We start from the raw sequence: 26,609 nt of genomic DNA, 5'->3' as shown, positions 1-26,609 counted from the left end.
TTAGATACTTTACAGATCAGTTCAAAGCCATAAATAAGAACAACTGTCGTGTTGTCAGTAAATAATGTTGTAAAAATATAAATACTCGTGGGTTTCTCACTTTCTGATAAGTGATCAGCAAAGGTCATCTGTAAAGTGTTGATAGGTGTTGATATTCAGTTGTTAATAAATGGGGTTTGATTCGGATTCTCTGCAGCGCTTTTCCACAATGTCCATTAGAGAGCGTTACCGGTATATTAAAGAGCTAAAAAAAAGTAGGACTCATTCTGGAGCAGGACCATTTTTTCACAACCTGGTAAGCCAAAGGTTGTTTTTAATAATGGCTTCTAACTGATCTATAAAGCATTAGTAAATATTTTATTATCAATTAATAAAGCCATTAGTTATTATTAGTTAAGAAATTATACAGCTTTTATAAAGGGAAAAAAAGGGAATAAAGTGAAATTGATTGCCAATTTATACATATGGCTGGCTAGCCTCATTCAGAAAAGACAGGGAAAAAATGGCCACAGCAGGCAGTGTGACGGTGAGTATTTATTCAAAGATCATTGAAGAGAGAATGCATGTCTCACGTATTGGCCATGTACAGATGAAAGGTGAGCGGACGTGGTGAGACTGAAGACAAATGAGGAGCCAAAGAGGGTGCCCCCCCCCCCCCCAAAAAACATTGCACACATACACATTATAAACACACCCACACAAGCTAAAGCATCATCTCATTTCATTTCACTGTAACTTACATCATTTTAAATACTTAAGTGCTATGTCAGAACTCTTCTAGAGGGGCCTTTTCTTAGCTAAAGGGAACCAATGAAATGGAAATATGACAGAGTTTCTCTGCTCTCAGGGTGTCGCAGGGAGAGTTTGGCTGGGCAGACTCGTCCTTCACTACTACTGTGTAGTTTTGTATCAAAAGCTTCACCTGAGCAAATTCTGTCACTGTACAACAGAGTAATACAGACACTGTTGGGAAACTGAGATTTCATGGAACAAATCCTAATATGTGTATGCTTTAGTTTGACATGACATAGTTTGTGAAATTCCCACTATATTCTCAAAAAATTACAAATTCTTGGAATATTTGGACTTTGAACTTGAACTTTTTTTCCCCCAATTACGACTTTATGCTAAAAATATTTACTTTTTGTATAATAATCTGCCAAGTATGTCTTGCAATCCAACTTTACAAGTTTCTTCAAATGTAACTTTTTCTAGTTATAACTTAATTCTAACATCACATTTTTCTTACCAGAATATAACAACTTCTTATATTAGAACTTTTTCTCAAAATATTTTTCCCCTAATGCTCAAATTACGACTTCATTTTAAATCAAAATATTTAAAAAAATCAGAAATACTGACTTTTTAAAGTATATTCTAGCGTAGTCCTCTAAATTACATTGTAGTTTTCCTTATGAATTTATTCTACTGAAATATTTCTACTTTTTTTGTCAAAATCTCCATTTTTTGGTTTTTAACAGTGGCCCTAATACTCTGTCGTACTTATAGCATCACCTATGCAACCAAAGCTGACACACGTATCCAGTATCTTCAAATGTCAACAGCCCACGTGTTCCTAAAAGATCACTGATGAAATGGTTGTTGATGACAACAGAATCCCTGAGTTACATTTTCCAGGTGAAGAAGTGACATTTTATGGCAGACTTTTCTTTCACAGACAGCTGTAAGTTATTCTACAACTTCTTTTGTTGCATACACTTTGTACAGTGAACGGAAAAATTAAGCAGTACCAAAGCTGGAGCAAACTCTTCAAAGCAAAAGTCCATCGAACAATTCTCCAGCTGTTAAAGAACACGCTCATTGCTGAAATCTTGAATGAAGTAGAAAAATGAAGTAGAGATAATTACAAACACATTTTGTAGAAACCAGGGTGCATAAAAGTGCTTGTATAAAGGAAAAATAAGTTTATATTTTTTCCACATATTTACATATTCTTTTTTTTGTGCAGTTAGGTTAGATGGGTTGTAGATGATGAAAATGATGCAGGCCGGCGTAGCAACAATGCAGACTGACAGAGAGATAACATATCTCATTATAATGGATGAGAGAGAGGAAAACATCCTTCTCCTCCACTGTAAACAAGGAATTAAATAGACTAGAGAAATCTGATCTCACTGACTGCACGCTGGTTTTCATTGTCTTCAGCAATAACATCAAACACAGTCTCATTCAGTTGGCTGTACAGAAGGAAAGCTGGGTTTAGTACATTTTTTGGGGACAAAGTGCTGTGTTGTCTTCAGACACATTATCGTAAAACTAATTTACCTCAGCCTCGCTGAAGACTCGGTCTCTAACTTCCTGAGAGCGTAAGACTCTGGCCCTAACCAGAAACAAGCCCTGGGCCCCTCCTGGACCTGAGAGGTAACAGGTAGACAGCACATACTATGACTACAAAAGGGCCATTTTTGAGTTAAAAAACTAAATGTCCAGACACTCATGGAAGAGTTCTAATGTCTATTAGTGGCTGGTCAGACCAGAAAGTGCAAAAGCGAAATTAATTTGTGTGTCTTTGCAAAATAGGTAGTGCTAGAAGCTTGGTGACGCATTTGTAACTACTTGCGGGGCTAGTTCTCTCTCTGGCGAGATAACTGGTAACATCATTTAGCTTCAAATGAGTGGCTGGACATTCATTTTTTAGGCCATGACATTTTTAGGTCGTGATGCTGCCACTTTAGCCACCGCAGTGCTCTCAGATCCAGAGTTAAAGGGGAAATTCCAGTATTTGTCAACTTCCTCACATATTTTGTCAATTATGACTACTGGTCAAAGTAACATTTTACTCAGCACCTGCATTGTTGAGATTTGGGAAGTCAGAGGGGATAAGGGGGGACAAGAGGATCATACTTGAATTTCCCTTTAAGAAAGAAGGTGGGGCTGTTTCTGAACAGGGGCCATGTGAGGAGCAACGGACGGAAGACCTTTCTAAGTGCCAAAGTGTGCTGGAGCGGGCGCCAGCTCGGTGTGTCCGTGGTCCTGGGAGGAGAAGCAGTCGTCAGAGTGAATGAAGGGCAGGGCGGTCTGGTTGTAGCTCAGAAGGGCCTGCTGCTTCTCCTCTTGGCTGTACTCCAGAGAGTGAGGGTGTACCTGCTGGATGTGCCTCTTGATGGTGCTGACCTTCAGCGTAGCCAGCGTGGCTCCACACACCATGCAGATGAGCCCGTGTCTGCGACAGTCGTAATCCATCAGATAATCCATCCGCCAGCGCACCTGGTAGTTCCTCCTCTGGTCCTTCCCGGGGTAATGGCTGTGGCGAGAGGGCGTACCTAGAGTACTGCCCTCCCTCGCGTTACCCTGCCCTCCACTTACATCCTCCTCCTTCTTCCCCGTTTTGCTGGGTGTTCCGACATCAGCGTAAGCGTCCTCATTCGTCTCTCCTGCGGTGACTAGGACATCGGCTCCGCTTGGGTTGATTTCTGCTAAAACAAAAAGTGAATGAGAGGGAGGGTGCTCCTGTAGTTAAACCAAATTAACCACCTTACTTTGACATTCTTGTCTATTTGCTTTCAGGAACTACTAACAGTGAACGCTGTCCTGCTTATATCACAAGCTGCTTTGTCATATTTTGGTATCTTAAAGCTGCAATATGTCATATTGTATATATTGGTATGTAAGAAAGTCTGTCTGTAAAAATCTCATCATGCTGTCAGATGTGAACACAAGCTGAAAAAAGAATTGTGCAGTTTTTTTAGGCAGGAAATTCTCAAATACATTCCCAATAAATATTTTGCATTAATAAATAACAAACAAATTAACAAAAAAGCAAAGTACTTGTAGCATAGTACTGTGAACATATTTTATTTGTAATTTAACCCTTAGCTCTTGTAGCTATCGATTTTAAATGCCTTTATCGTATTTTTTGGACAAAAATGTCTGCCAAATAACAAAATGGAAATGGAAGTAGAAAGCTTTTAATGTGAAACAAATGTGCAGGAAGTGTTTGGATTTATTGACACTAAGTTAATTTGGATTGGTGTCTGCTTCACCAAAACACTAGTTGGAAGCAGGGCTATATGTTCTGCCGGCCGAGCCCTCTGCTAACTTGAAAAGGAGTAAAAATAATAATCATGCAACAGTGTTTCCCCCATATGCATTCAGGGGCAGTGGTCCGCCGCTGCTGAATCATGACCGCCGCTACTGAATCATGACCGCCGCTACTAAAATTTCCCATGATCATTAAACTATGCGCCACATATGTTTTCACTCACACACTGTGCGAGCACGGCAGCACTCAGTGCTTAGCCAGAGCAGGGAATCTTAAACAGTAGCCTAGGCTGCGCCTTTTGGCTGCTATGTAACTGAACATTAGCTCAATTTATAGAAAGTAACTGGTAGATGTATTTTATTACTGCCTGCTTGTCCAATGTTGTCCAAGTACAATCTGAGAGTAAACTGGCGTAGCCTACAGCTCTGTCCTGTACAGACTGATTCAATTATTTTTCAGTTTCAGGTGAGTCTGAAAAAGTGGTTGTTAGGAAAAGAAAGGACGGTGGTGACTGTAGAGGAGCTGAGGTTAGGAAAGCAAATTAGTGATGCTAACTAGTCCTTTTAAGCTAATCTTTTTGGATTTTAGTGTGCAAATAATTTAATGCACCTGAGAAGGAAGGTGGTTTCTCATGTCTATACAGATAAATTTCAAAGGCTGTAAAATGAAGACACAAAAGGCAAACATGAGCAATTGTATCTATAATGATTCTGAGGTCAAATTAACAGGGTTTTAGGGGGTGATGCCCAAAATATGGTGTGCAATAAATGTTAAATCACTGTGGAGGATCAGAACCAACCAAATTACTTTCCCCAAATCTAAAGTTTGTAGTTCCTCCAGTAGACTGATCTTTGGCTGGTGGTTATTTATTATCTGCTCTCGCTTTTCCAACTATTTTTTCAGACATATGGTGAAAATAATGGCCCAATATGATGTGAAATTACATATCTGTCATTGGAAAACATGAAATTTTCTTGGGGGAGCACCCCCAAACCCCCCAACCAACACCAAAACATTCATCTAAATCTCACATTAAACTGAGAAAACACTGCAGTTTTAAGCTATTCTAATGTGCATCACATGTTCGTGGACACAAGAGCAATGTTGCTGAGACATGTTGTGTTGGGGTTTAATATTCAGACAAAAATTTTGCTTCACCTCCGCTGCTACAACTCCATCCTAGGGGAAACACTGTGCAATTCTTCTAGACAAGTTGTGTGTGGACGTTTGTGCCAAATATCACAGAGCTATAATGTACTGTGAATTGACCTCTGACTTTCTGGATATAAAATGTCATCACTTCATTATTTTATCCTATTAAACATTTGTATAAATGTTAGCATATGAGTGCTTGAGTTATGGCCCAAACCGTGTTATGTGAGGTCACGGTGACCTTTACCACCAAATTGTAATCAGTTCATCCACGAGTTCATGTGGATGTTTGGGCCAAATTAGAAGAAATGTCCTCATGGCGTCCCACAGATCCCGCATTCAGATGGAGAATGGGATGGACGGATGGACAACCTAAAAACTCATGCCTCCTGCCACGGCTGTCGCTATCAGATAAGTGTGCCGAGTGAGGGTTTTTTTAAAAGAAAGAGAGCAGCAGTGGTGAGTATGACATAACTGTGTTGTGCTGATGGAAATGCTGCTGTGGAAACCACCATTATACTGAATTTATCAAACAATAAATAAACATGGAGGATGTGTTGAGTTTAACAGCCAATCAACACAGGAGCAGATCAGAAATGAGGAATACGATATACCTATAAAACAAGGAAAATAAGGAATGAAGCTCTCTGGTATAAGTCTGTTTCTGTCTGCAGCTGACATTGATAAACACCTCTATTAGAGATTTTACAGTTTTACAGTGGCAAGTAACAGCAGCTCAAAGCCTCTCACCATCTTGAATTTGCGTGCCTTCAGTAGAATAATCTTTGGTCCAGGCAGCAGCCATGGCTTCCCTTTCTTGTCGGCTCAGGGTTTTGGTCTCGGGGTGGCATTCCTGAATGTGGCGGCGGAAGCTGCTGACCTTGGTTTCGTGCAGGACCTGAGAACACACCATGCAGAACGTGCCCCGGCCCTGAGGCCCGTAGGCCACCAGGTAGTCGAGGCGGAGCCGCCACGGGTCGCCCCCCCGCAGCCGCTTCTTCTTGGGCTGGCGGAGGGGCTGGGGTCCCTGCTGTGGAGCCCCAACACCTCCGTCCTCACCAATAAGACAAGTGTCCTGAGTTAAAGTGCCATCATCTCCTGGGTACATGTCATTGTTGATCTGGATGGCCTCCACATCCTGAGCAAAGAGGTCCACCCCACCTTCTTTGGTGTTGGGCTCTGATTTGATTGAGTTTTCTGACTCTTCTGTTAGGGGCCAGAGAATCACAACACATATCAAAGATTTAAACATACAAAGATTAGTTCGAATTCATTTCTGACATTTAACAACTACAGGTCCCGTGATGTTTTGGCACCGTGCCTGGGGATTCATGGGAACTATTGTTGAATGATAGAAGCAAATAATCATTATATCGATGATACTGTTGGATGCTGATGGGAGCACACTGTGGACCTCCTGAAATCAACAGACATGGACTGTGGTCAGGGGGCAGTGTTGGAACATTTAGTGTGACAGGACAGGACATCCCGGCTGCTTGGCTCATCCTGTTACCATGGCAACACTGATCCAGATAAGCAGTGATAAAAAAGGTTGGTGGGCCGATTTGTGCTTGTGACATCAATACATTTCAGAGGTCAAACTGATAATGCTAAATGTTAAGATGAATGTACATGATCCAGTTCTACAGCTCCATCAGCCACATGCTAACAGCTGATTTGGATCAAATGTACTTATTGTTTTGCTTAATACCAATCACACATTTGGTTTTTGAGTGCATATTCTGTTCTTACCATGAGTCTGAGCCCAGGCCTGCAGGATACAGTGCTTCTCCTCAGAGCTGTAGACCAAGGAGTTGGGGTGGGTGTCCAGCACGTGGCTCTTGATGTGATCCAGGTGAAGCGAGGGGAGCTCTCCTCCACACACCATGCACAGCAGCCGGCTGGCTTCCGCCTCATACTCCATCAGAAACTCCTGGCGGAACCAGGCGTGCAGCGAGTCATTCAGGTAGCGTTCCAGGGTGCGAGCTGAAGGCCCGGGGAGGTCCTGCTCCTCTTGTGGCTGGGGGGCTTCACCCTCCTGTGACTGAGGAGATAGACTGAGGGGTTGTTGCTGCTCCTGGGGTGTCACAGGGTATGGGGGTTCTGCTGTATTTAGAAAATATAAAATGAAAATTAAATTAAAATAGTTCTACTATGGGTGTCATTGCTGTTGGGCACAGTGTATTTTTGATACTACCACTGGGAGTTGCCAAGGTGAAAATTTCAAATTTTGCCCATTTAAAGGTCCCATAATATTCTCATTTTCAGGTTCATACTTTTTGGGTTTCTACTAGAAAATGTTTACATGCTTAAATGTTCAAAAAACACATTCAATTATAACTAATAGTGTCCAATGCTTTAGCACCTTTATTCACCCTCTGTCTCAGTTTTAGCTCCTGTCTCTTTAAGACCCCCCTCTCTAAAAGCCCACTGTTCTCTGAGTGGCCAACTTCTGGAAGCCTCCAGAGGGGCAGGAAATAGCTGGCACAGCACTGAAACAATGGGGGCATCCCAAGTCTCTTAATTGCATCCTTGTTTCCCTCACTTGCATCTTTTCCTTATTAGTCCCGCTCAAAAGACGCGAGGAGAGAAGAAACGAGGAAATCTCAGACATGAGACGTCCTTTACCTCCAAAGCAGGAAGCAGCTGTCAAGTCGGCTTTAACAGCTGGAGAAACTTTTGATGGAGTTTGTGCACTGTGCTGATATTAATAAAGGCTCACAGTTATCACTGCAGAACAGCATGTTTTCTCTCTATGGCTGTTACCTGTTACACATGAATAATTATAGGCTTCATTATTGATTACCCAGAATATGATCATGGTGGATTTATTAGGCTAAATGTGTCAGGGGAAATTGAAATGATGTAACTCATATCAAAGCTGACACTCAAGTTTTATGCTCTCTACTTATTTCATCCTCTGATATCCTTTAACATTTCTCCATACATTTTATTTGCATTAAGTCACATCACTCGTCACAAATCAATCACTGCATTCCAACAAATCGAAGTGTTTCCTGCTGACAGACACACTATCCAACTCTCTATGACTTTAATTGTCTCCATAAAATAAGTTAATCGGGCAAAGAGCAGAAATGAGAAATCTTTCTAATAAATGAAGAAAGTTGTTCATGGTTCTTTTGTTGTTCAGACCTACAATGAACTTAGATTTTAACTAGACAGTGAATCATAAAACAAATCAAATATAAAACTTTGCAGTGATACACTTGAGTTAAACGTGGTATCCGTTGTGATGTATCAGATCAGACCGATCAGCTGCAGCGTCCTTTATTTACTGCTGTTGGTGAAACTGGATCAGATTTTATGGAGAAAATATTTTCTGGTTTTCTCCTCTTATGTCCTCTGACTTCTCCACCTCAACTTTAGGTGATGTATGGAGTTTGCTGATGGACAGATAGCTTTACTTGTTTTTGGCAGTTCTTTAGCTGCTAACTACTGCTAATGGTAGCTCCTTCTGGCTAATTAGCTCAGTTAGCCGTACTATTGGCTGACTCTGCCCGAACTGGAATCTTGGTGCTCTGCGGATGTGTTGGTGTTTCCACCCTGTTAGTAGAGAAGCAGGCGCTCAGTTTGGGCAGAGTCAGCTGATAACGGCAGTTACTGTTAGCAACAGCTAGCAGTTAGCAAGCTACAGCATTAGCAACAAGTAAAGTTATCTGGCTATCAGGAAACTTCACACATCACAGAGCTGAGGCAGAACAGCCAGAGAACATCAGAGGGAAAACACAAAATATTTCTTTTTCCTCCATGACCGTAAAAGTACTTTCTGTGAGACACACTGAACAACCTCCAGCTCTGGCTCAGTGATGGAACGACCGCTTGGTATTGTGTTGGAAAAAAAGGTTTGACGATGGGGGCATGACTGACAGCAGAGTATTCAGTACGTGTTCAGTATGGAGGGCAGTCTACTGCGCTGACGGGCTAAAGGAGGTCCTATGCTATACAGATCCCTCCATGATGTCATGAAGAGAGCCACATTCAAACAGCCTGTTGAATGTCAAAGTCTCAGACTCTCCCCTCTGGCAGGAGGCTGCGGTCCATCAGGACCAAAACCTCTCGCCACAAAAACAGCTTCTACCTGTCTGCAGTTAGTCTCATTAACAAGGCCTGGGTCCCCCACTGACACCCCCCCCCCCTTTCAAATAATACAAATGTCTCTCCACATGTAAATACCGTTTCATTTCATATAATGCACAAACCTGGCACATTGTACATATTTGTTGTTAATTAGTTGTTGTATATTTTTATATTGTGAATTTATATATTTCGTTGCAATACGTCTGCACAACACAAACCCAGAATAATGCACATGTAAATATCTGCAACCAGTTGTATTATTTTTCTCTATTCTTTTTAATATTCTTATATAACTTGCATTGTCTAGTCCATATTTATATATTTCTACATTTATTTATGTCGACTGAATGTTTGTCTACGTGTAGCACCTTATCACCAAAGCAAATTCCTCATATGTGTAAAACACTACTTGGCAGTAAAGCTCATTGTGATTCTGATTCTGAAGTCTTGGCATTTTAATGCTTTTTTAAAAGAACATTAATCACTTCGGAAAAAATGTCTGTGCCAACACATCGATGAAAACTAGACTAAAACAACATCAGTCACAAATATGGCCAATTTTAAAATCAGTCCTTTTCAGGTCACTTTCTTATTGAAATCACTTTCCCTATCAAACTAATTGAGCAGAGGAGCACAACTTCAGTATCTTTCAGGTTTCGCCCCAAATTATCCGACAAGTGTTCTAATACTCATTCCACAAGTTCATCCAAACAAGGATCCGTAATCTAACAGTTACACATGGCATGACAGTGCATATGTATAAAATATAGTAGAACAAATGGAGAAGCTTTAGGTTAATAAACATATGTGACTGTCAGGGCCCTCAGTTAGCTGTGGAGCCAGGAACACTGCTTACCTAATGTCCTGTAACCTACTGCCCAGTCTGTAAAGGTTTTTTTACTTGGGTGGAGGGTAGCCAGGCAGAGACGGAAATAATTCATTTTAAATTTGGTTGTTAATACACCAAACAAAAATGGCGTGTGTTCAATACAAAGGAAGAAAGAGGTGCTGGAAATGTTTGACATAGAAAATGACAATTTGATTCTAAAGTATTTCTTTGCTAAATAACAAACAGCCGTTTCATGTGTAGTTTTGCGTCATTTCCTGTTTCACATTTTACATGTGTTTTCTTGACATAACGTGGTTTGGAGACTAGCGTCGAGTGACAGAGTCGTTGTCAGCTCGTGTAGTGTGTGACCCCCTGTCACCGATCAGTCACGTAGTGTGAACACTACAAGGGCTTCAAGACTCCCGTCACAAGATGGCAAGTTGTGTTGTGTGAACAGCAGAGCGAACTGCCTGAAAGTCATGTAGTCTGCACGAGCCTTAAAGCTCACTGATTAACATGTTGTTGTTTAAACCAGAATAAAAATAAATATAGTTAACTCCCATGTAACGGAAAATAGAATTGGTCAGTCATCAAATCTTTTTTTTTACATCTGTATATGAGGGGGGATAAGGCTCTGTTGGTGGGTATTCTAGGCCTCTGAAAATCCTGGTTACAGCCCTGCTTCGCTATGTGGACACAGACTTCACCAGTGCCAAGGATTTAAGTTACAACTGCTGCCTACATAATTATTTGCTTTTGTTTTTGTCTTCTTTTAATTTCCAACAAAAGATCCCTTCAAAGCAGTGCTGTTTTACAGCAGATTGGGAAATCTCAAATGTCAGAGCACATTAACACAGCAAAATAACAACCAATTTCTGGCTTTCTATTGTTTGGTAATTTCAAAAGCTAGTATTTGGTCAATTTGCCCTGGAAATGATCAAAGCTAATACTTTAAATTTCTTGGAGTCACAAATGTAAACACAATTCTCTTCTGTCAATTTTCTTAAATATATTACATAGGCAACATCAGACAGTCATGTCCAGGCACAGTCTTGCCCTCTTCAATCCCCAATACATCATCACTGAATCATCCATCTTCCTCTCCTCCTCACACACCAACATGCCAAGACTCAATCTCATACTGCCACCAAGTGTGAGATTTAGAAACCTCCTAGTCAAATTGAGCCCAACCTACCGGAAGCATGTTGGTCTGAGTCCACTGGCTCATCTTCTTCCTGAGGTGAAGGTCCAGCAGTAGAGCTGTATGATCTCTGACCTCCCCCCAGAGTCAGGTGACTCTCCCACCCCGAGCGGATGACCTCCTTGTCGGCAGCGCTCCACAGCAGGGAGTCCGGGTGCTTCTGTCGGATATGCCTCTTGATGGTGCTGAGCTTCAGGGTGGCCAGCGAACTGCCGCACACCATGCAGATCATCCCGTGACGTTGTGGATCAAAGTCCATCAGGTACTCGCTGCGCCAATACTCGTGGTAGTAGCGGCGGTGGTCGCGGCCTGGGATTCGGCTCAGGCCTGGACGTGAGGCCCTCTGGACCCTGGGTTTACGTCCAGATGGGCCGGGGGCCGGGGAGAGGAGGAGCGGCTGGTCTGGGCCCTCTGTAATGCTCCAGTAGCTGGTGCCTGGAGACCTGACAGGTGTGACCATGTCAGGCTCTGATTCCTTCTCACCATGGCCATTGGCAATAGCATCCTCCCCTGACAGGAGCAAGAGAGAAAAGACATCAGTCCTGCTGTCTGATTAGATTTGTTTATGCAACTGTTGTCGGGCAGCCGATCCTACTTTTTCTCCTCTGATACCAATGCCAATACTTAGGCTCTTTTTGTTGGTCAATACAAATCTGATGTGAGACAGGATCTGAGGATACATCACAAAAAGTGTCATAAAAAGTATCCAACATGTTACTTATATAAATAATACATATACATACAGAGAGGTTTTCTCAGATGTAATGTTTCAAACTGTCATTGTTTGGCTCATGATGACTGACAGCTGGAACTCAGATTTCCCTGTGTAATGTTTAGCACCATCATTCTTTATGAAACGTGCAAATTACGTGTTTTAACGTCCTACGTGAAGGATTATCATGTTACATATGATCTAATATGGGTTATTTATTCCAAAAATCCTTTTATTATAGTTTATTTATCGGTGTGAGGCAGCCTGTGCCGCCGCTGTCCACTAGGTGGCAGCTGTGTGTGTCGGTCCGCCTGCCTGCGTGCTGTTGAGCCTTTGTTTATAGGAGCCACAGAGACGGAGGGGCCATGCTGCTCCATGGCATTGTCCCTGACACGGATTAACTGGCTGCTTGACAATGGCCGTGGCTCTGACAGCCACGCAGAGCCACTTTGCGGTGGGAAACACCAAGAATAATAACACTAGTTTTTTTCTTTACCTCCCAAGTCACCCTCTTGCGTCGCTTCCTCCTCCCCGCTTATTATTAATGAGAGCAGCTCAGCCTGCTCGGCACACCGGAGGTCCACAGGCTCGCTTTCCCCCGTTTCTTTCTCTTCCATCACTGGCCCGGCTGCTGCTTTAATAGTGGCTAGTGTTCCTCCTTCCTTCACTGTATCGTAGCGCTGAAGCGGGACATGTCACTCTAACAACAACATGTTAACAGTAACATGTTAACACCGCTCCGCACCGCTCGACACGCATCTGGCAGGCGCTCTATAACGAGCCCATCGCAGGGGAGCCCGTGCTCTACGATGTCCCCCCACGCGCCCCGCACGGGAGCCAAGTTAACTTTTCATGTAATCACACAATCATGTATTCCGCTGGCGGTTGGACGCGCTCCTCCGTCCGGCTCTCAGTGGAAGCGCCTCAGCGCAGGCCTCCAGTAATGTATTTTAAGGCTCTTGCTTGTCTTCAGGGTGGGGAGCCGGACTAGGGGCCCCTGGGGCTCCTTAAGGGGCTCCTGGGTAAATTTAAAGAGACAGTAGCAGCGTCGACAATGCACGCACACCCACCCCCCCGGGGGGAGAGGGGGAGGGGGGCGAACGGAGCGGCGGGAGCTAAATACTGATAAGCTGCTAATACTAATGCTGTTGTCCTCACGAAATCATGCGATAGTAGAATCGGGTTGGTTCGGCAAGGCATTGGTTAAAACACGAGGCGGGTCCATTGCAAATCAGGTCCCCATGAGCTCTGGCTCCTAATATTTTTTGCTGGGGATCCCACAGGCTACTTCTTTTTATATAAAAACCTGTTTAGTGTTGTTTATGGTGAGATATGTTTTGGGTTTATTCCAGATGATAACCCGCGTTATTATAGGCTACATATAGGGCTGCAACTTACAGTTAGCCTATCTTCATTGTTGGCTGATCCGCCTGTTAGTTGCTTTGATTGATTAATCAATTAATTAAAATATTTAAATTAGCCTACCTGTTTCATCTGACCAATGGCCAAAAACACTGTTCAGTTTGCTATCACACAAGACAGACCAGCAAATATGCACTTTTGAGAAGCTGGTAACAGCTTCACAAACTATCATTTTTTTATTAAAATGACTTAAATGATGAATCAATTATATTAAAAAAAATCAAATTATTGGCAATCAGGTTTCTGTCTCTAATCATACATTCTCTTATCTAGTTTTATTTGTTGTACTTTAGTTATTTTTAAAGTAAAATATTGAAGTCCTACCCCCCTTGATATAGATTAGAATTTTAAGATCTATTAAAGAGATTTTACAAATGTCTGTACTTTAATCCACTACTCACTACTACTTTAGCTACTACAAGTTAAATCAGTACTACCAGTGTTATTTTTTCATCAGACTAGCCTATTAATGATCCACGTTTCATCATTGTGCTCATTATTCAAAACACATATGGCTCTGTAGCCCTACCCCTGCTGATTCTGCACAAACCTCCACATGAATTGAGGTCATCTGTAGAAAAAAAGACAATAAATCAATGGACCTTTGTCCAGCTGTTCCAAGTTGGAAAAGACTATGTTATTGCAAGCTTTACATAATCTCTGTGCATCATCACTGGATTTTCTTTTGATTCGTTACTCAGTTTGTCTCCTGTCCCAAATTCAAGTTTCCCTAACTGACAAATGAGGTTAGGCCAAATTGGCAGTCGGCCTGATATTGTGACTCCTGGAGGTAATAGCTCATAGCCACAATTTAGTGAAGTCATTTTGTATGCAGTCCTAACGAGTGAGGGTCTGAAGAGGGAAGGAGGGGCGTTGTACTATACTGTCTCTGTGTGTCCACGCCATAGAGCGAGCACACAAACACACACAGAGCGAGCATCCAGGTCCCACATCCTGGTACTTTTCAGCGTTGTCAAGGCAGCCTCAGAGCACGGCTGGCTGGCGGAAAGTAGCTGCAGTGTCCTGGCAAAATATCTGTCCAAAAACGTTCACAAAACTGTCCCGGAAAGTTAGGTGTAACTAAAAGGTAACGGGTATGCATGTTTTTCTTCCACATGTTTCCAAGAGTCCTGCTTTACGACAGCAAAGTGCGGGATTTGTCGCTTCTTTTAGACAGGCAGCAGACTCAGACAGGCGCCAGTCCGTGTGGACAAGAGAAGGAAGATCTTGTCCATTGTGCCGCTGAGAGAGACAGCGCTTAAGGCACGATATTCGATCTAACGTTGATTTTTTTTTACTGCATTTCTGTCTGTAGGGTTAATTGTGCTTCAACTGGGTCGCTTCGCTGCGTTTACAATCAAATGGACACAGAATAAAGAATAAAAATGGCTCTCGACAGATATAATTTGTGATAGAGAGGGACATGGTTTAAAGGGACAGTGTCACTCTGCTTCCTTCCTGGTTCCTGTAGCTTACATTTGTAGCCCAAAGGCTACACGACGTGTTTATATCTTTGGTGATATAGATAGCCTACATGCTGTGGGATGAAAATATTTCCTATTCAGTTCGTAAATGCTACATCTAAATATTTTGCCAACTATAGGAAGTGTGATATGCGTTTTAGTCGGCTACATATGCATTGTCTTTTGATTTGCATTTCATCAGTTTAAAGGAGCAGGCAATTGAAATTGGAACACTGGCTAGAGCGAGTCCAAATGTTTCATCCTAATGCTGAAGGAGAAAGTTACAAAAAAAGCAACTCGTGTTTTCAGAAATGTGATCAAATGTGGAATGTTATTTACTTGTTCACATGTGTTTACATAAGATGGGTTACATGTGAAATATTTGAAAATCACTTGCACTGTGATCATGAAAATTTCCCATTTCATTTTATCTAAGAAAAAAATGCTAATGATTTGATGATTATATGTCTAGTATGACTGAATTGCTGAAGTTAAAGTAGAGAAATACCTGTTCACTGACAAGATACTGTATCTAATGCAATCCACGACAGCTCTGCCACATATTCTACCTTTATAATGCTTACAATGTTCACTTTTTGTTTCTGAGCGGTAATAATTCACCTTATGTTTACTATTGAGGCCATTGTTAATGTTGTTGAAATAGACTGCATTATATTGAAATGTGGTTATAATATTCTCATGCTTGTAATAAAGGTGAAATGATTAGTTGATTGACAGAAAATCTAACAGTAACAATTCTGATAATCGGTTAATAATTTTATTAAATACTTATAGCGTACTTCAATAAATTTCAGTGGTTTCAGTGGCAGTCATGTCAAAATTTGCTTTAAATATGTCCACACATACTCTGGTAAGTTCTTATGGCATTTGTCACTATTTTATAGAACAACATTTTATAAACTTTTGTAAAATATCTGACATTTTGTAGACCAGACTGTTAACTGCAACCTCAATGATAAGCACATAGCTGAATTAACACCTCTCTGGCAGTGAAGATTATATCTTTGTGTGGATAGGATGTATGACTAAGCTGTCGTATTGGATTGATTAAACAATTATTGTTTATCGGAATGCTGGGATCTCTTTTTTAAAGCCAAATTATATTAAATTACTTTGTTACAACCTGTTCGATAAATTACTCTCTTAGATCACTGAACTGTTGGATCATGATACCAGGTTTAATGCAAAGTAAGATGCACATAAGAATTGTTTTCTGTTCTTCAGGACACCTGCATACCGATGTGATGTCTGAGAGTTTTGGAAGCTGCTCTGCAGAGCAAAAACACCTACTGCAGCATCACATAGGAGGACACCATGTAAGTTAGAGGCAGTGAGGATTCTGGACTGAGGGGATGAATTGAATCAGCGTGACAAAAGAAGAGCCAACCGCTACTGTTGGATGTGAACTGATGGGCAGTCCAAGCTAGAGATAGCATGCCAACTGCGAAAGGTAAAGGTGGTTCAATGTCCCACCGCTACCGGCCTGCTGCAGAATATGATGACGCCACCCTCGCCCAAAAGAGAGAATACTGGAGAACCAAGAAACGAGAACAGAGAGCCAGACTGTCAGAGCAGAGAGGAAAGCCAACAGAAGACAGACAAGGAGAAAAGCTCCTACATCTAAATGCCCCTGCAGTGGCGAATTCCAGTTTATCCGGCTCCTTTGCTGCATTCTCATCTCCTTTGCAGAATAATGATGAGTCATACAACACAGTCTCTCCGGCATCACAGAGTGGAAATACAGTGCGGGACAGGTCAGTTGAAGTCACTGAGAGCCAAAAGGAAAAGTGGCTTCAGACAATGAAACTCAACAAGGTCTTGCCTCCGTTGCCAGCATCATGTTCCATCTCAGCCAAAGCTGCTGGGCGCAACACAGCTACAGTGAAATGCCTAACAGCAAGGGGTGCTGTGGGCAGAGCCGTTACCTCACCCACACCCACTGGAACCCAGCTGAACACCAGTTCCTCAGTGCCTCCAGTCAGAGTGACCAGAATTACCAATGGCAGCTCCACTAAAACAACACCTCAGCGATGTGTGTCTATGCAGGGCGCATCTGTCCGCAAAACGCAACATAAGACACAAGTTGCACTACACATTCAGCCCAAACTCTCACCCACCAATGTGACCACAGGTATGATTCTTGTGTCTTCTCCATGTGTCCCTGTTGCTATTAAAACAGAGGGCATAACGGCGAACACAACAACTCAAAGTGAAACAAAGAGTGCCTTGGTCACCTCGCAGAGGGCTAAATGTGTTCGCAACTCACAACCTTCCCTGGAGTCCGAGGAGGAGAGAGCAGCCAAGCGCAGAGAGCACTGGCGGTTAAAAAAGCGAGAGCAGAGAGCAAAAATGGCAGCTCGGATAGCGAAAGCCAGAGAGAGGACGCAGAGCGCAGAGATAACTTTACAGAGGCAAACAGCACAAACAACAGGAGTCGTGGGCGGCACGATTCGCCAGCATCTTCCATCTCAGTCGTTTTTGAGAAGAGCAGGCCAGAAGCAGTGTCCTACTCGAGTCAAACCTTCATTTACATCTGCCAAAAGCGAAAATGATAAACTGCAAAGAGGGGCAGCAAGTTTAGCTACAGTTAACCTGCAAACACATCAGATAAAAGTACATCCACATGGGAATAGGACGACACAGCCAGCCATCATATCTGATGTTATTTCTGGGAAAAAGCCAGGGGAGTCGCATAGAAAGTTTCCAAGTTATGTACATCTTTCTAATGTTTCCAGAGGGATCACACGATGTAAAACACCTAGACAGAGGTTCATCGAAAGCCAGAAGAATTTCATGAATCAAAGAAACATAAAATGTAAATCCCCGTTGCTTGCTTCAGTCTTTGGTAGCAGAAATATCCCCAAAATCGACCCTAACGACACACCTGAGCAGATAATAGCAAAACGGAGAGAGTACTGGAGAATTAAAAAGCGTGAACAGCGAGCTAAGCTGTCAATGGAGGTGAAGGCTCGGTTGAAGGAGAAGGACTCTCTGATGCGAAGACTGAAACGTTACCAGAAAATCCTAGAGGAGATGAGGAGGGCCAGAGCGCTGACGCAGTCCGCAGGAAGCACCCATACCCATGCCTCTGAGACCATTGGAGGGTTCATCAAAGAGGATGGCACGGTGACCAATAACATTCCCCAGGTTCCTACAGATCATAGCACAGCAGCACACAAAAGTAAAGAAGAGTTTCATGTAGTTTCTAATAATACCCCCATCACAAAACCTCAGCATCAACCTGATACTAAACGGAGAGTTATTGCCCCCAGCCAGCCCCCCCCTCCGCTCCTCCCAGCTCAGGTGAAAGTCTCTTTTCCTCTTGCTGGACAGTTGGTCAGCAAGCCTCCAAGACTACTGTCAATCAAACCAAGGACTCAACTTGAAAGCACAAGTGTTCCTAATTCACGCTCATTAGGAACCCAAAATGTTGGTCAGCTCACACTCACTCATCCTCAAACCCCTGAAAAGGCCGTTTCTGGAGGCTCAACACCAGGGTCAAACCTTGGTTGCTGTGTCATGAAAATGGCCGTCTCAAGTAGAGCGTCATCTCTATTGGCACTCTCTCTGGATCCAGAGTTGACAGAGGAGGAGAGGATGGCAAAGAAGAGGGAGTACTGGAGGATAAAGAAACGTGAGCAGCGAGCAGCTCGTGCTGCTCGGCTCAAGCAGGGTGTCTTACAAGCGAGGGCCAACGTGGCCTTACAGAGGAGGAAGGCCCAGAAGCAAGCAGCAGTAACCACTGTACCGCTGAGCAGAAGGCTTACTAAACATACAGGAAATGCACAATCTCTCCCCAACAACTGTGTGCCTGTTAAACCACATGCAAGTGAAATAAAACAAGAGTGTGAGCCTATGCCAGCTGTTGACCTTAATGCTCAACCGGAACAAGCCAGCTGTCCAGATATCAAACCCCCAACCTCCGCAACACCACCTCCAGTGCTGCAGCCAGAGCCTGACCCAGCTGTGAATGCAGACAGCCAAGCTACCACTCTGCTAGCCGTGGCCTCCATGAAGAAACTCCTGGAGGAATCACTTAGCACTGTGACAGAGTGTAAAAGTCAGCAGACTGACATTAAAAAAGAGTCTACGGAAGAGGCTTCAGAGCCAGAGGTGAAGCCACATTTACCTCAGCTCTTTTATGAAAAGGATGAGGTGGCTCCTATTGCAGAAGACCTGATGCTTGAGATAAAAAGCTGGCCGCCAGATACTGATGCCTTGGTACAAGACGGCCCTCATGTTGATGACTCATTGCAGACTAGTGAGACACTTCCGCTTCTTCCTACCTCCAGTGAGGTAGTCCTGTATCACACCTGTGAGCACTCATCCCAAATCCATTCTAACTTCATAGTAAACCCCTCCAAGGAAGCCTCTGAAAGCCCATCTTCACCACGCCGAACCCCAAGGCTTCGCACCAAAAAAGCAGGCCATCAAAACTGCTGTTCGCCGGAGCCGCCAAAGCTACATCACCTGCCCATGGAGCAACTCCAACCACAGCAGCAACACAGTGAACAACAGTGCCAGGCACAAGAACAATGCCAGAACAGCAATCTGCCATCAGCACAAACATATCGCAGTGTGGTGATGGAGCACAGCGGTTTGACCAGCCTGCAGAGGAAGAGGGAGTACTGGAAGCTGATGAAGAGGCAGCAAAGGGCCAGGTCAAAGGCCAGGCAGAAAGAAAGACAGGGAGAATGCAGCAATCGGCTTTCCCAGAAAAACAGCCAGGTGATGTTGACACGTGGGAATAATGTTTACCATGTTTACCATTCCATTTGCAACATGTAGATGTTGATGGATTGTGTTGCAGTGTAACAAATAGCCAATTTTGCAACAAGTAGCTAATATTGAACATGCCTGATTTAGCATTGTTTGCATTGATCTGACTGGGTCTGATTGGAGAGACAGTGTGAGAGAGTCAGAGATTTAGAGAAGAAACAACAATCAAAGACCCCATTTGCTAGCTAACCTTTTGACATACATTAGAATTTGCATTTATTTCACTTCTATTTCTAAAACAACTGCTGAAAACATGACATGGATGGTTTAGTAAAATTTGAGCATTTTAATTCCGATAAGCCTCAAATTGTGGTTGTGCTTATCCATTCGCCTGATGTGGCATTCACAACTTTGTATGCTGAAATGTTCCAGCAGCTTTGAGCTCTCGAAATCTGGTGTATGTTCTTAAAACAGTTGGAGCCCATGCAAGTTACTTTTGTGTCTTTAGTTATTGTTAATAACTTTTGTAATCTGATGTTCTTTGCATGAGACTGGCAAAATGATTTAAGTTTTTTTTAAAAAAGCATACGAGGCAATGTCCATTTTTCTCGTTAGTCGCCCAATGTCGTGTACTTGTGAATACTTCCTCATGTTCCGTTTGATAACAGCAAAAATGATCAGCTCCCATGAGAGTTTCACAGGGGCCAGTGGCTTAGATTCATAGGATATATTGTTGTTGAATGCTAACATAATGCAAATCAGCCATTGTTAAAATGACATGGTTTTTAAGCTAAACAGTACAGTAGTACTTACCCATTTAGGTCAGATAATGGAAACCACAGGAACATATTTTAGCTAGAAGAGGGGGTTCAATTTTGGCTAACTAGATATAGATATGAGCAAAACCCTTCTACTTTGGTTTGTAGTGTGCACCAGAAACTCAGGTGTTCACTAAAAAGTATCTGGTGCACATGGGATACTATCTGGTGTGCACCAGATTAGCGGGAAAAAAGCTTTTGCTCAGTCCCAGAGGGGCTCCATACACTCTGTGCACTGAGGCAATATTATTTTCTCTTTTTTTTGGCCAGAGCGGTGGGTGACCCTTAAAATAAACCATGAAAGAACAATTATACCAGCTTTTGACCCCCGATGGATGATGAACCCGGATTTTGCTCAATTCATTTAGTTTGTCTTAACTGAAACTGAAGACCCACAAAACCCATGACCTTTGCCCTTTTATTATCTGAACTATGTGTGTTTCAGGTGATTGTTTTGGCAGTTAATGTCAGTTTGTTTGAAAGCATGAAGGGGTCCTGGCTTGTAGGCACGGCCAATGCCCCCTCAAAGGGTACCTTTTCTAGCCAGAACTTGAATCCTTATACCGCATTTGACACTTGAACAGCAAAGAGAGGAATGACAGAGAGGGGTCTACTTAAAGCTAGGGGCAAACATGTGCATGTTTCAGAAAGATTATCTTCATTAGACAATATAAAATATTATAGAGTACTGATCGTTTGTTCGTGTTGTGTTGTTTTCTTTCAGGATCCAGGTCTTGTTATAGTCAACACTATTAATGGTGTAAATCAGCCCAAGCTATCCGTTGCTTCTCTGACTGCACTGACCAGTATCCCTACGATGCTGGTTGTTAGCCCTACAACATGTAATATTGAACCTGACACACTCCAGGTCAAATTGCCTGTCACCAGTGTCTCCAGTTCAAACAGAAGTGAGCAGAACAACATGAATGTTGGGGCTTCACAGATCATGTCCACTCCAGAGAATCAGCAACAAGCCATGCCAGGGTCACCAAAGTGGATGTCTAGAAGCACAGATGTAGACTCAGCCCCCTCCCTACCCACTCTGAAGCCCCCAGACAACCCACTCTCCAAGATCAACCTACAACCCATTGAACCCCCTGGTCAAACTCCACATTCCACCCTGAGTCCAATAAAAATCCCTTGTGCCCAACTTCAGAGCCCCACAGATGTGACACAATCTCCCACCAAGCTGGCACCTACAAGCACCATGGTCCCACCAAAGCCCATCCCTGGGGAGTCCGAAGAGGATTTTCTGCGGAGGAAGCGGGAGTACTGGAGGATAAAAAAGAAGGAGCAGAGAGCCAGGAAGGCCAATCAGCATAAGGGAATCACCCCAAGGAGAGCCTCCAACAACTGGAGACCCATCCTGCCTGCCCAGGACCTACAAACACAAGTAAGAGCTGACCAGTTATATATCCTCCTTGTTTTATGGTTAGAGGATCTGTTTAATCATTACATTCATATTGTATGTTGGAAAACGCAGATTAGTCTTAAGAAAATACCTCCTAGGTTATGTTCTTAAAAAAAACTAGAAGATAATTGTATTATTGTCTGCTTGCAGGTTCATTTGTCTGTTCACAAATCGTCATATGTGGGGCGGTTGTGGCGCAGGGGGTAGCTTTAATTATATTTCATTGTGATCATCACTAACGTACTGATGGACCTCTCAGCAACAACTCAGGTAGTCTCTCAACACGGATGTTCAGTCCTCAAATCTGTACCAAACTTCAGATGTCTGACAACAGTCCTGCCGTGAAGACACATCCACATGCCGGAAGGTGGTGATGTCAGACTGTTTACATTGTGTACTAATGACCCACTTAAATAAAAAATCAGTTTTAGGGGGCATGGTAGGAAGTGATGAGGACTGTGTCAAATTCAAGGTAAAGCAAAATAATCTCGAAAGATCTCTAAAGTTATATTATTATTATTATTATTATTCAGCTTGTTTATTCAGAGACAGATTTAAAAAAAAAAAGATTGACAAAATCACAGCAGCAGAGGCAGAGATACCCTGACTTTTAGTCACTAGTCACTAATCCTACAATACCCGTAATGCGATTACATAGGGTCTCTTCCTTCCCTTGTTAAGTATATGCGATACATATGGGTGGAAATGTAGCTACTGATCTTATGTCATTCACCAAGTCTGAAGGTGAATTGAGATTTTACTGTCATACACACTAAGAAGAAGTTTGTTGTTGTTGTATTTTCTCAAATCCTGATTTTTTTTTCTCTCTAGGACTCTGGTCAGTGGGTGAGCTCCTCTGAGGAGTCAGAACATCTAATGAGGTAGGACGTTTGTATTGTTCCCATAAAATTTGGTTTGCTGCAAGCTCAAATTAGGATAATAATGACTGTAAATGTTCTGTTTCACAGCACTTCAGTGGATACCGACCTGGGATCCTTTCAATACTCACATTACACAGCACCAGTAGAAGGTGAAGTATCAACAATGTCACTCTGAACCTAAAAGAATGCACATTAAAATGGCAAAACTGACGCAAAACTGTCTTTCAATTGTCTTTTCAGATGAGTCTGAGCTTCTGTTCGCTGACTATGAGAATAATAATGGCGAGGAAGGTCCTGTCTCTGTTGCCGTGTGGAGGAACCGCTACCTCATGGACTACGATCCGCTCAACCAGCTGCTGGTGTGCATGGTGTGTGGGGAGCTGCAGTACTCCCACAGCCTGGAGGGAGTGAGGGCCCATATTGATGAGGCCCACCCGGACACCATGACCCTGGAGCCCGTGGAGCAACAGCGAATACTGGAGGCCTGGGACGAGCAGGTATCCCAGCGGGAACGCTTCTTCACCAGCCAGCTCCAGCAGCATAGCGGGGCCTTGGCAGGTACAGTATGACTGAAGAGAGAAGACATGTAGAGAGGGCAAGTTAACTGTCAAAGTGTTGTTTATAGATATGGTGCTTCAAGTAGTGAAAGGAAGACTGATATAAATACTGAACACCTGGTCCAGACATGTTTGCTACAGTAGTATTAGTCCAAAGGAAAATACCCCAACCACTACTGGCCAGTGGCCACATTACCATGAAGTGATTTTAAGTATGACTGTGAAACTTCTGAAATTCAGTACACTCAGGGCTAGGTCTGGCATGACCGGCAGCTTATGGTGGCTAATGTTAGCTAATGTTAGAAAACTTTAATAGATATTGCTGTATAACTGACATTAATGAGTCCGTTTGCTGACTTCATGACATCTGTTACAGATGAACTGTTTTCACAAGAAGTAAACACACAAGAGTCCTTATGTAGGCAAGTCCCGCCACTAAAAGCCATCTTGGCAACACCTCCGGACGGTTATTTCTGACTAACAAGACCAGGCCCCTATCTAAATGAATGGGGAGAGAGCCGGAACTGCACTTTAAATGATCACCAGGACATAAAAACAGCAGTAAATCTGGTAAAAACTGAAAAGGTTTGATGACTTTGTGCACTTGTATCAGTCGAACCACATGACTGGCTAATATGTTTCCCGGTTTGGCTGTTAAAAAGCAGGCAATTGGCTTTCTCGAAGAAGGGGCAGGATGTGGGCGCCTGTGGCTCAGGAGATAGAGCGGGTTGGAAGGTCGGCGGTTCAATCCCTGTCTCCCCTGGGCTACATGTCAAAGTGGCCTTGGGAAAGATACTGAACCCCAAATTGCCCCTGGCCAGTGTATGAATGTGTGTGAATGTCAGTTTCTGTTTGAACACTTAGGCTCAGTGTATGAATGTGTTTGTGATGTAGTGTAAAAGCGCTTTGAGTGGTCGAAAAGACTAGAAAGGCGCTATACAAATCCGGAGCATTTACATGTTGTTTTCCCCATAGAATTCTATTCAGGATTCTTTAAGTGGTGTGTCTCTTTCTTAAATCGTCTCTGACACGCTCTACCTCACCAGGACACATGTTGAGCTCCACTCGACCGGTCCACTCGCTCTTAGTTAGGTTACCTAAAGATCATTTCTTTGAGCCTGAATAATAAAGATTTTTTGTGGCCACTTGGGGGCAGCTCAACAACCTGTAAACACTGTGTTTTTAAGATTTTGTTAGGAAACAGTTACCCATTTACACATCCAGCAGACAAAGAGCAACATTACCATTAAATTGTGTTTTGTTTCTTTCCACCTGACTGATGTAAGTCCGATATTCACTTTTGGTTTAGCTCTGCTTTGGCCTCCACCAACTACTGAGTTAAAATATCTGTCTCTTTCACACAAATGCTCTGTGTTCACCAGCTTGTTCATAACATTTCATCGACAACATGTCCATCCAAGACTTTTCAGTTTTTTCATTTGTCTTTGTTGTTTTGCAGAAGCACACAGGAACTGATGAGCAGAGGAGATGCCTGCAGGAGACAGCTGAAGACCAGGAGACAAAACCCACGCTTCTTTATTATCTTATTTATTTATTGTCATTTTTATCACTTTGTTTACCTTCAGAGGAAGTCGTCTTGAAAATTAATGCTCTAGAGGGAACATTCACCCCAAAAAGCAGCTTTACCTCATTTCCTGCCGGGGTTGTAATGTGAGTTTATGAAAGTCAATATGGCTGTTATTTATACTGAAGCTGCCACAACTGAGATTTTGTGATAATATTATTTAAAATATTTAAAGGACAGGTCCGACATTCTGGGAAATACAGTCTTCATGCTACGCTAGGCTTCCTGGACCTAACTAGGACGGGGAGTTCAATCAAATTTTTATTTTCAATTTAAATGTTGACCTCCACAGATATAAAAACAAGATATTCAAATCTAGCGGCTGGCGAACTTCTCCTCTTCTCTTAGTTGAACAACTTACATATTATTTATACTTTTTCTGACTCACTGTTGGTTGAAGTCACTGCAACATCCGACAGTTGAATGTCTCTCCTCTAATGTCTCTGCTCCGTGTGTGTGTGTGCTAAACCTTACTCTGTAATGGACACTGAATACATTTCATTTTCATTTTACTTCCTCAAATCAATTATTCCTTTAAATTTGGCCAACAGCTATAGCATAATCCGAATCTCTCTGAAAACAGCATTTAGACCCTCAGAGGAGAAGGAAACCTCTAACATTTGCTGAACAGCGGCCACAGAGGACAATCGCATGATCATAGCAATTTTTCCTCATTTCCCAAGATTCTCTTGAGGCAGTCAGGTCATTAAGGAATACAATGAAACATTTAAATGATTTATCAGGTTTTGAAGGATGTGTTTCCATAGCTCTTGTCAGAATCACATCTGAGTTGAACAACACTGACATATTTATATCTGATGGTTACAATAAATTATACAGTAAATTTAAATAGAACCACCATATCAGCCAGCTATAAGAAAAGAAACGGTGTCTCTCTCACACACACACACACACACAACTCGAGAGTTCAAGAGTTTGTAGGTTCTGATAGTGGCTATATAATTTTGTTTTCTCTGCACTTTTGGCAGGCAGACATTCAGGTCTAAAACTGTTCTAGACCCTTGTTAGTTCTTGGATTGTTGCATGGGCGTCTGGAGCTGTTCCACATGTTATTGTATGTGGTTCTGCAACACGTTTTCCAAATCCAGGACCTTGCATATATTCAATGATGACAACTTTTTGTATTGAGGCACCTTTTTTACAGTCACTTTCCCATCTCTTGCAGTTCATATCATCTTAACCATGTGACATGAAACATCAACATTCTGCACTGTAAATACACAACATACGAAAGTGGTTATGAGATGCCAAATGTATCTTTAACTGTGCTGTTTCACAATGTTTTGAGCTACTTTATTATTTATTGAATCTCCTCTTATATAGGCCTAATGATTATTGATGATGCGTTGTTCATATCCGTAGATAGTTCCATGTTAGAGAAGTTTCTCATTTGTGAGTACTGAGGGTCCAAAGGCTTTCCTGCATGAGTAGTAAATGGATGAACAGTTATATAGCAGAGATGAACTCTGGAATGCATTCCCATGTTTTTGTATGATTTTCACTAAGAGTAAAATGCTGAAATAATCTTCTGTTTGAGCACAAAGCTGTGGCGGTCGGTAATGCCTGGAGAAACTGCCTGCACAGCTACAACACAGTGGGAATGGCTGGATGTGACCATGCTATTATACCTCTGAGAATGTAATTCTGACTTGACTTGTTTACCAGTTCAAAGGGAATGTTTAAATGCCTTTTCAGTAATAAACCTTTTCTACCTTT

General features: G+C 42.6%; 2 protein-coding genes across 3 annotated transcripts; one reads left to right on the top strand and one right to left on the bottom strand.

Moving 5' to 3' along the window:
• Positions 1–521: 521 nt before the first annotated feature.
• Positions 522–14,743, bottom strand: zfta (zinc finger translocation associated). Of its 2 annotated transcripts, none has more exons than XM_046064547.1 (5): positions 13,968–14,743; positions 11,278–11,793; positions 6,908–7,261; positions 5,906–6,361; positions 522–3,434 (listed from the first exon to the last, which is right to left on the bottom strand). In XM_046064547.1, the coding sequence occupies exons 2-5, from the start codon at positions 11,741–11,743 to the stop codon at positions 2,944–2,946; spliced, it is 1,767 nt and encodes a 588-aa protein (XP_045920503.1). In that variant the 5' UTR covers positions 11,744–11,793; positions 13,968–14,743; the 3' UTR covers positions 522–2,943. The 2 variants fall into 2 exon arrangements, with proteins under 2 accessions (XP_045920503.1, XP_045920502.1); XM_046064546.1 differs by lacking the exon at positions 13,968–14,743 and adding an exon at positions 12,492–13,165.
• Positions 14,308–26,609, top strand: si:dkey-28a3.2. The gene is made up of 7 exons (XM_046064545.1): positions 14,308–14,504; positions 16,126–19,629; positions 21,163–21,831; positions 22,681–22,730; positions 22,818–22,879; positions 22,971–23,288; positions 24,747–26,609. Exons 2-7 carry the CDS (start codon positions 16,336–16,338, stop codon positions 24,761–24,763), a joined length of 4,410 nt encoding a protein of 1,469 aa, XP_045920501.1. The 5' UTR covers positions 14,308–14,504; positions 16,126–16,335; the 3' UTR covers positions 24,764–26,609.

The sequence above is a fragment of the Micropterus dolomieu genome, linkage group LG12 (genome assembly GCF_021292245.1).
Source record: "Micropterus dolomieu isolate WLL.071019.BEF.003 ecotype Adirondacks linkage group LG12, ASM2129224v1, whole genome shotgun sequence".
Taxonomy (NCBI): Eukaryota; Metazoa; Chordata; class Actinopteri; order Centrarchiformes; family Centrarchidae; genus Micropterus; species Micropterus dolomieu.
The sequence above is the reverse complement of the archived record's forward strand: the minus strand, read 5'-3'. Positions and strand labels throughout refer to the sequence as shown.

Coding starts and splice junctions, on each gene's coding strand:
- zfta (XM_046064546.1), bottom strand. CDS start 12,612: ATGGAAGAGAAAGAAACGGGGGAAAGCGAGCCTGTGGACCTCCGGTGT. Junction 6,362..6,907: donor GGCCTGGGCTCAGACTCATG/GTAAGAACAGAA, acceptor GGCCCCTAACAG/AAGAGTCAGAAAACTCAATC. Junction 3,435..5,905: donor AGGCACGCAAATTCAAGATG/GTGAGAGGCTTT, acceptor TTGTTTTAGCAG/AAATCAACCCAAGCGGAGCC.
- si:dkey-28a3.2 (XM_046064545.1), top strand. CDS start 16,336: ATGCCAACTGCGAAAGGTAAAGGTGGTTCAATGTCCCACCGCTACCGG. Junction 22,731..22,817: donor GAGTCAGAACATCTAATGAG/GTAGGACGTTTG, acceptor TCTGTTTCACAG/CACTTCAGTGGATACCGACC. Junction 22,880..22,970: donor TTACACAGCACCAGTAGAAG/GTGAAGTATCAA, acceptor TTGTCTTTTCAG/ATGAGTCTGAGCTTCTGTTC.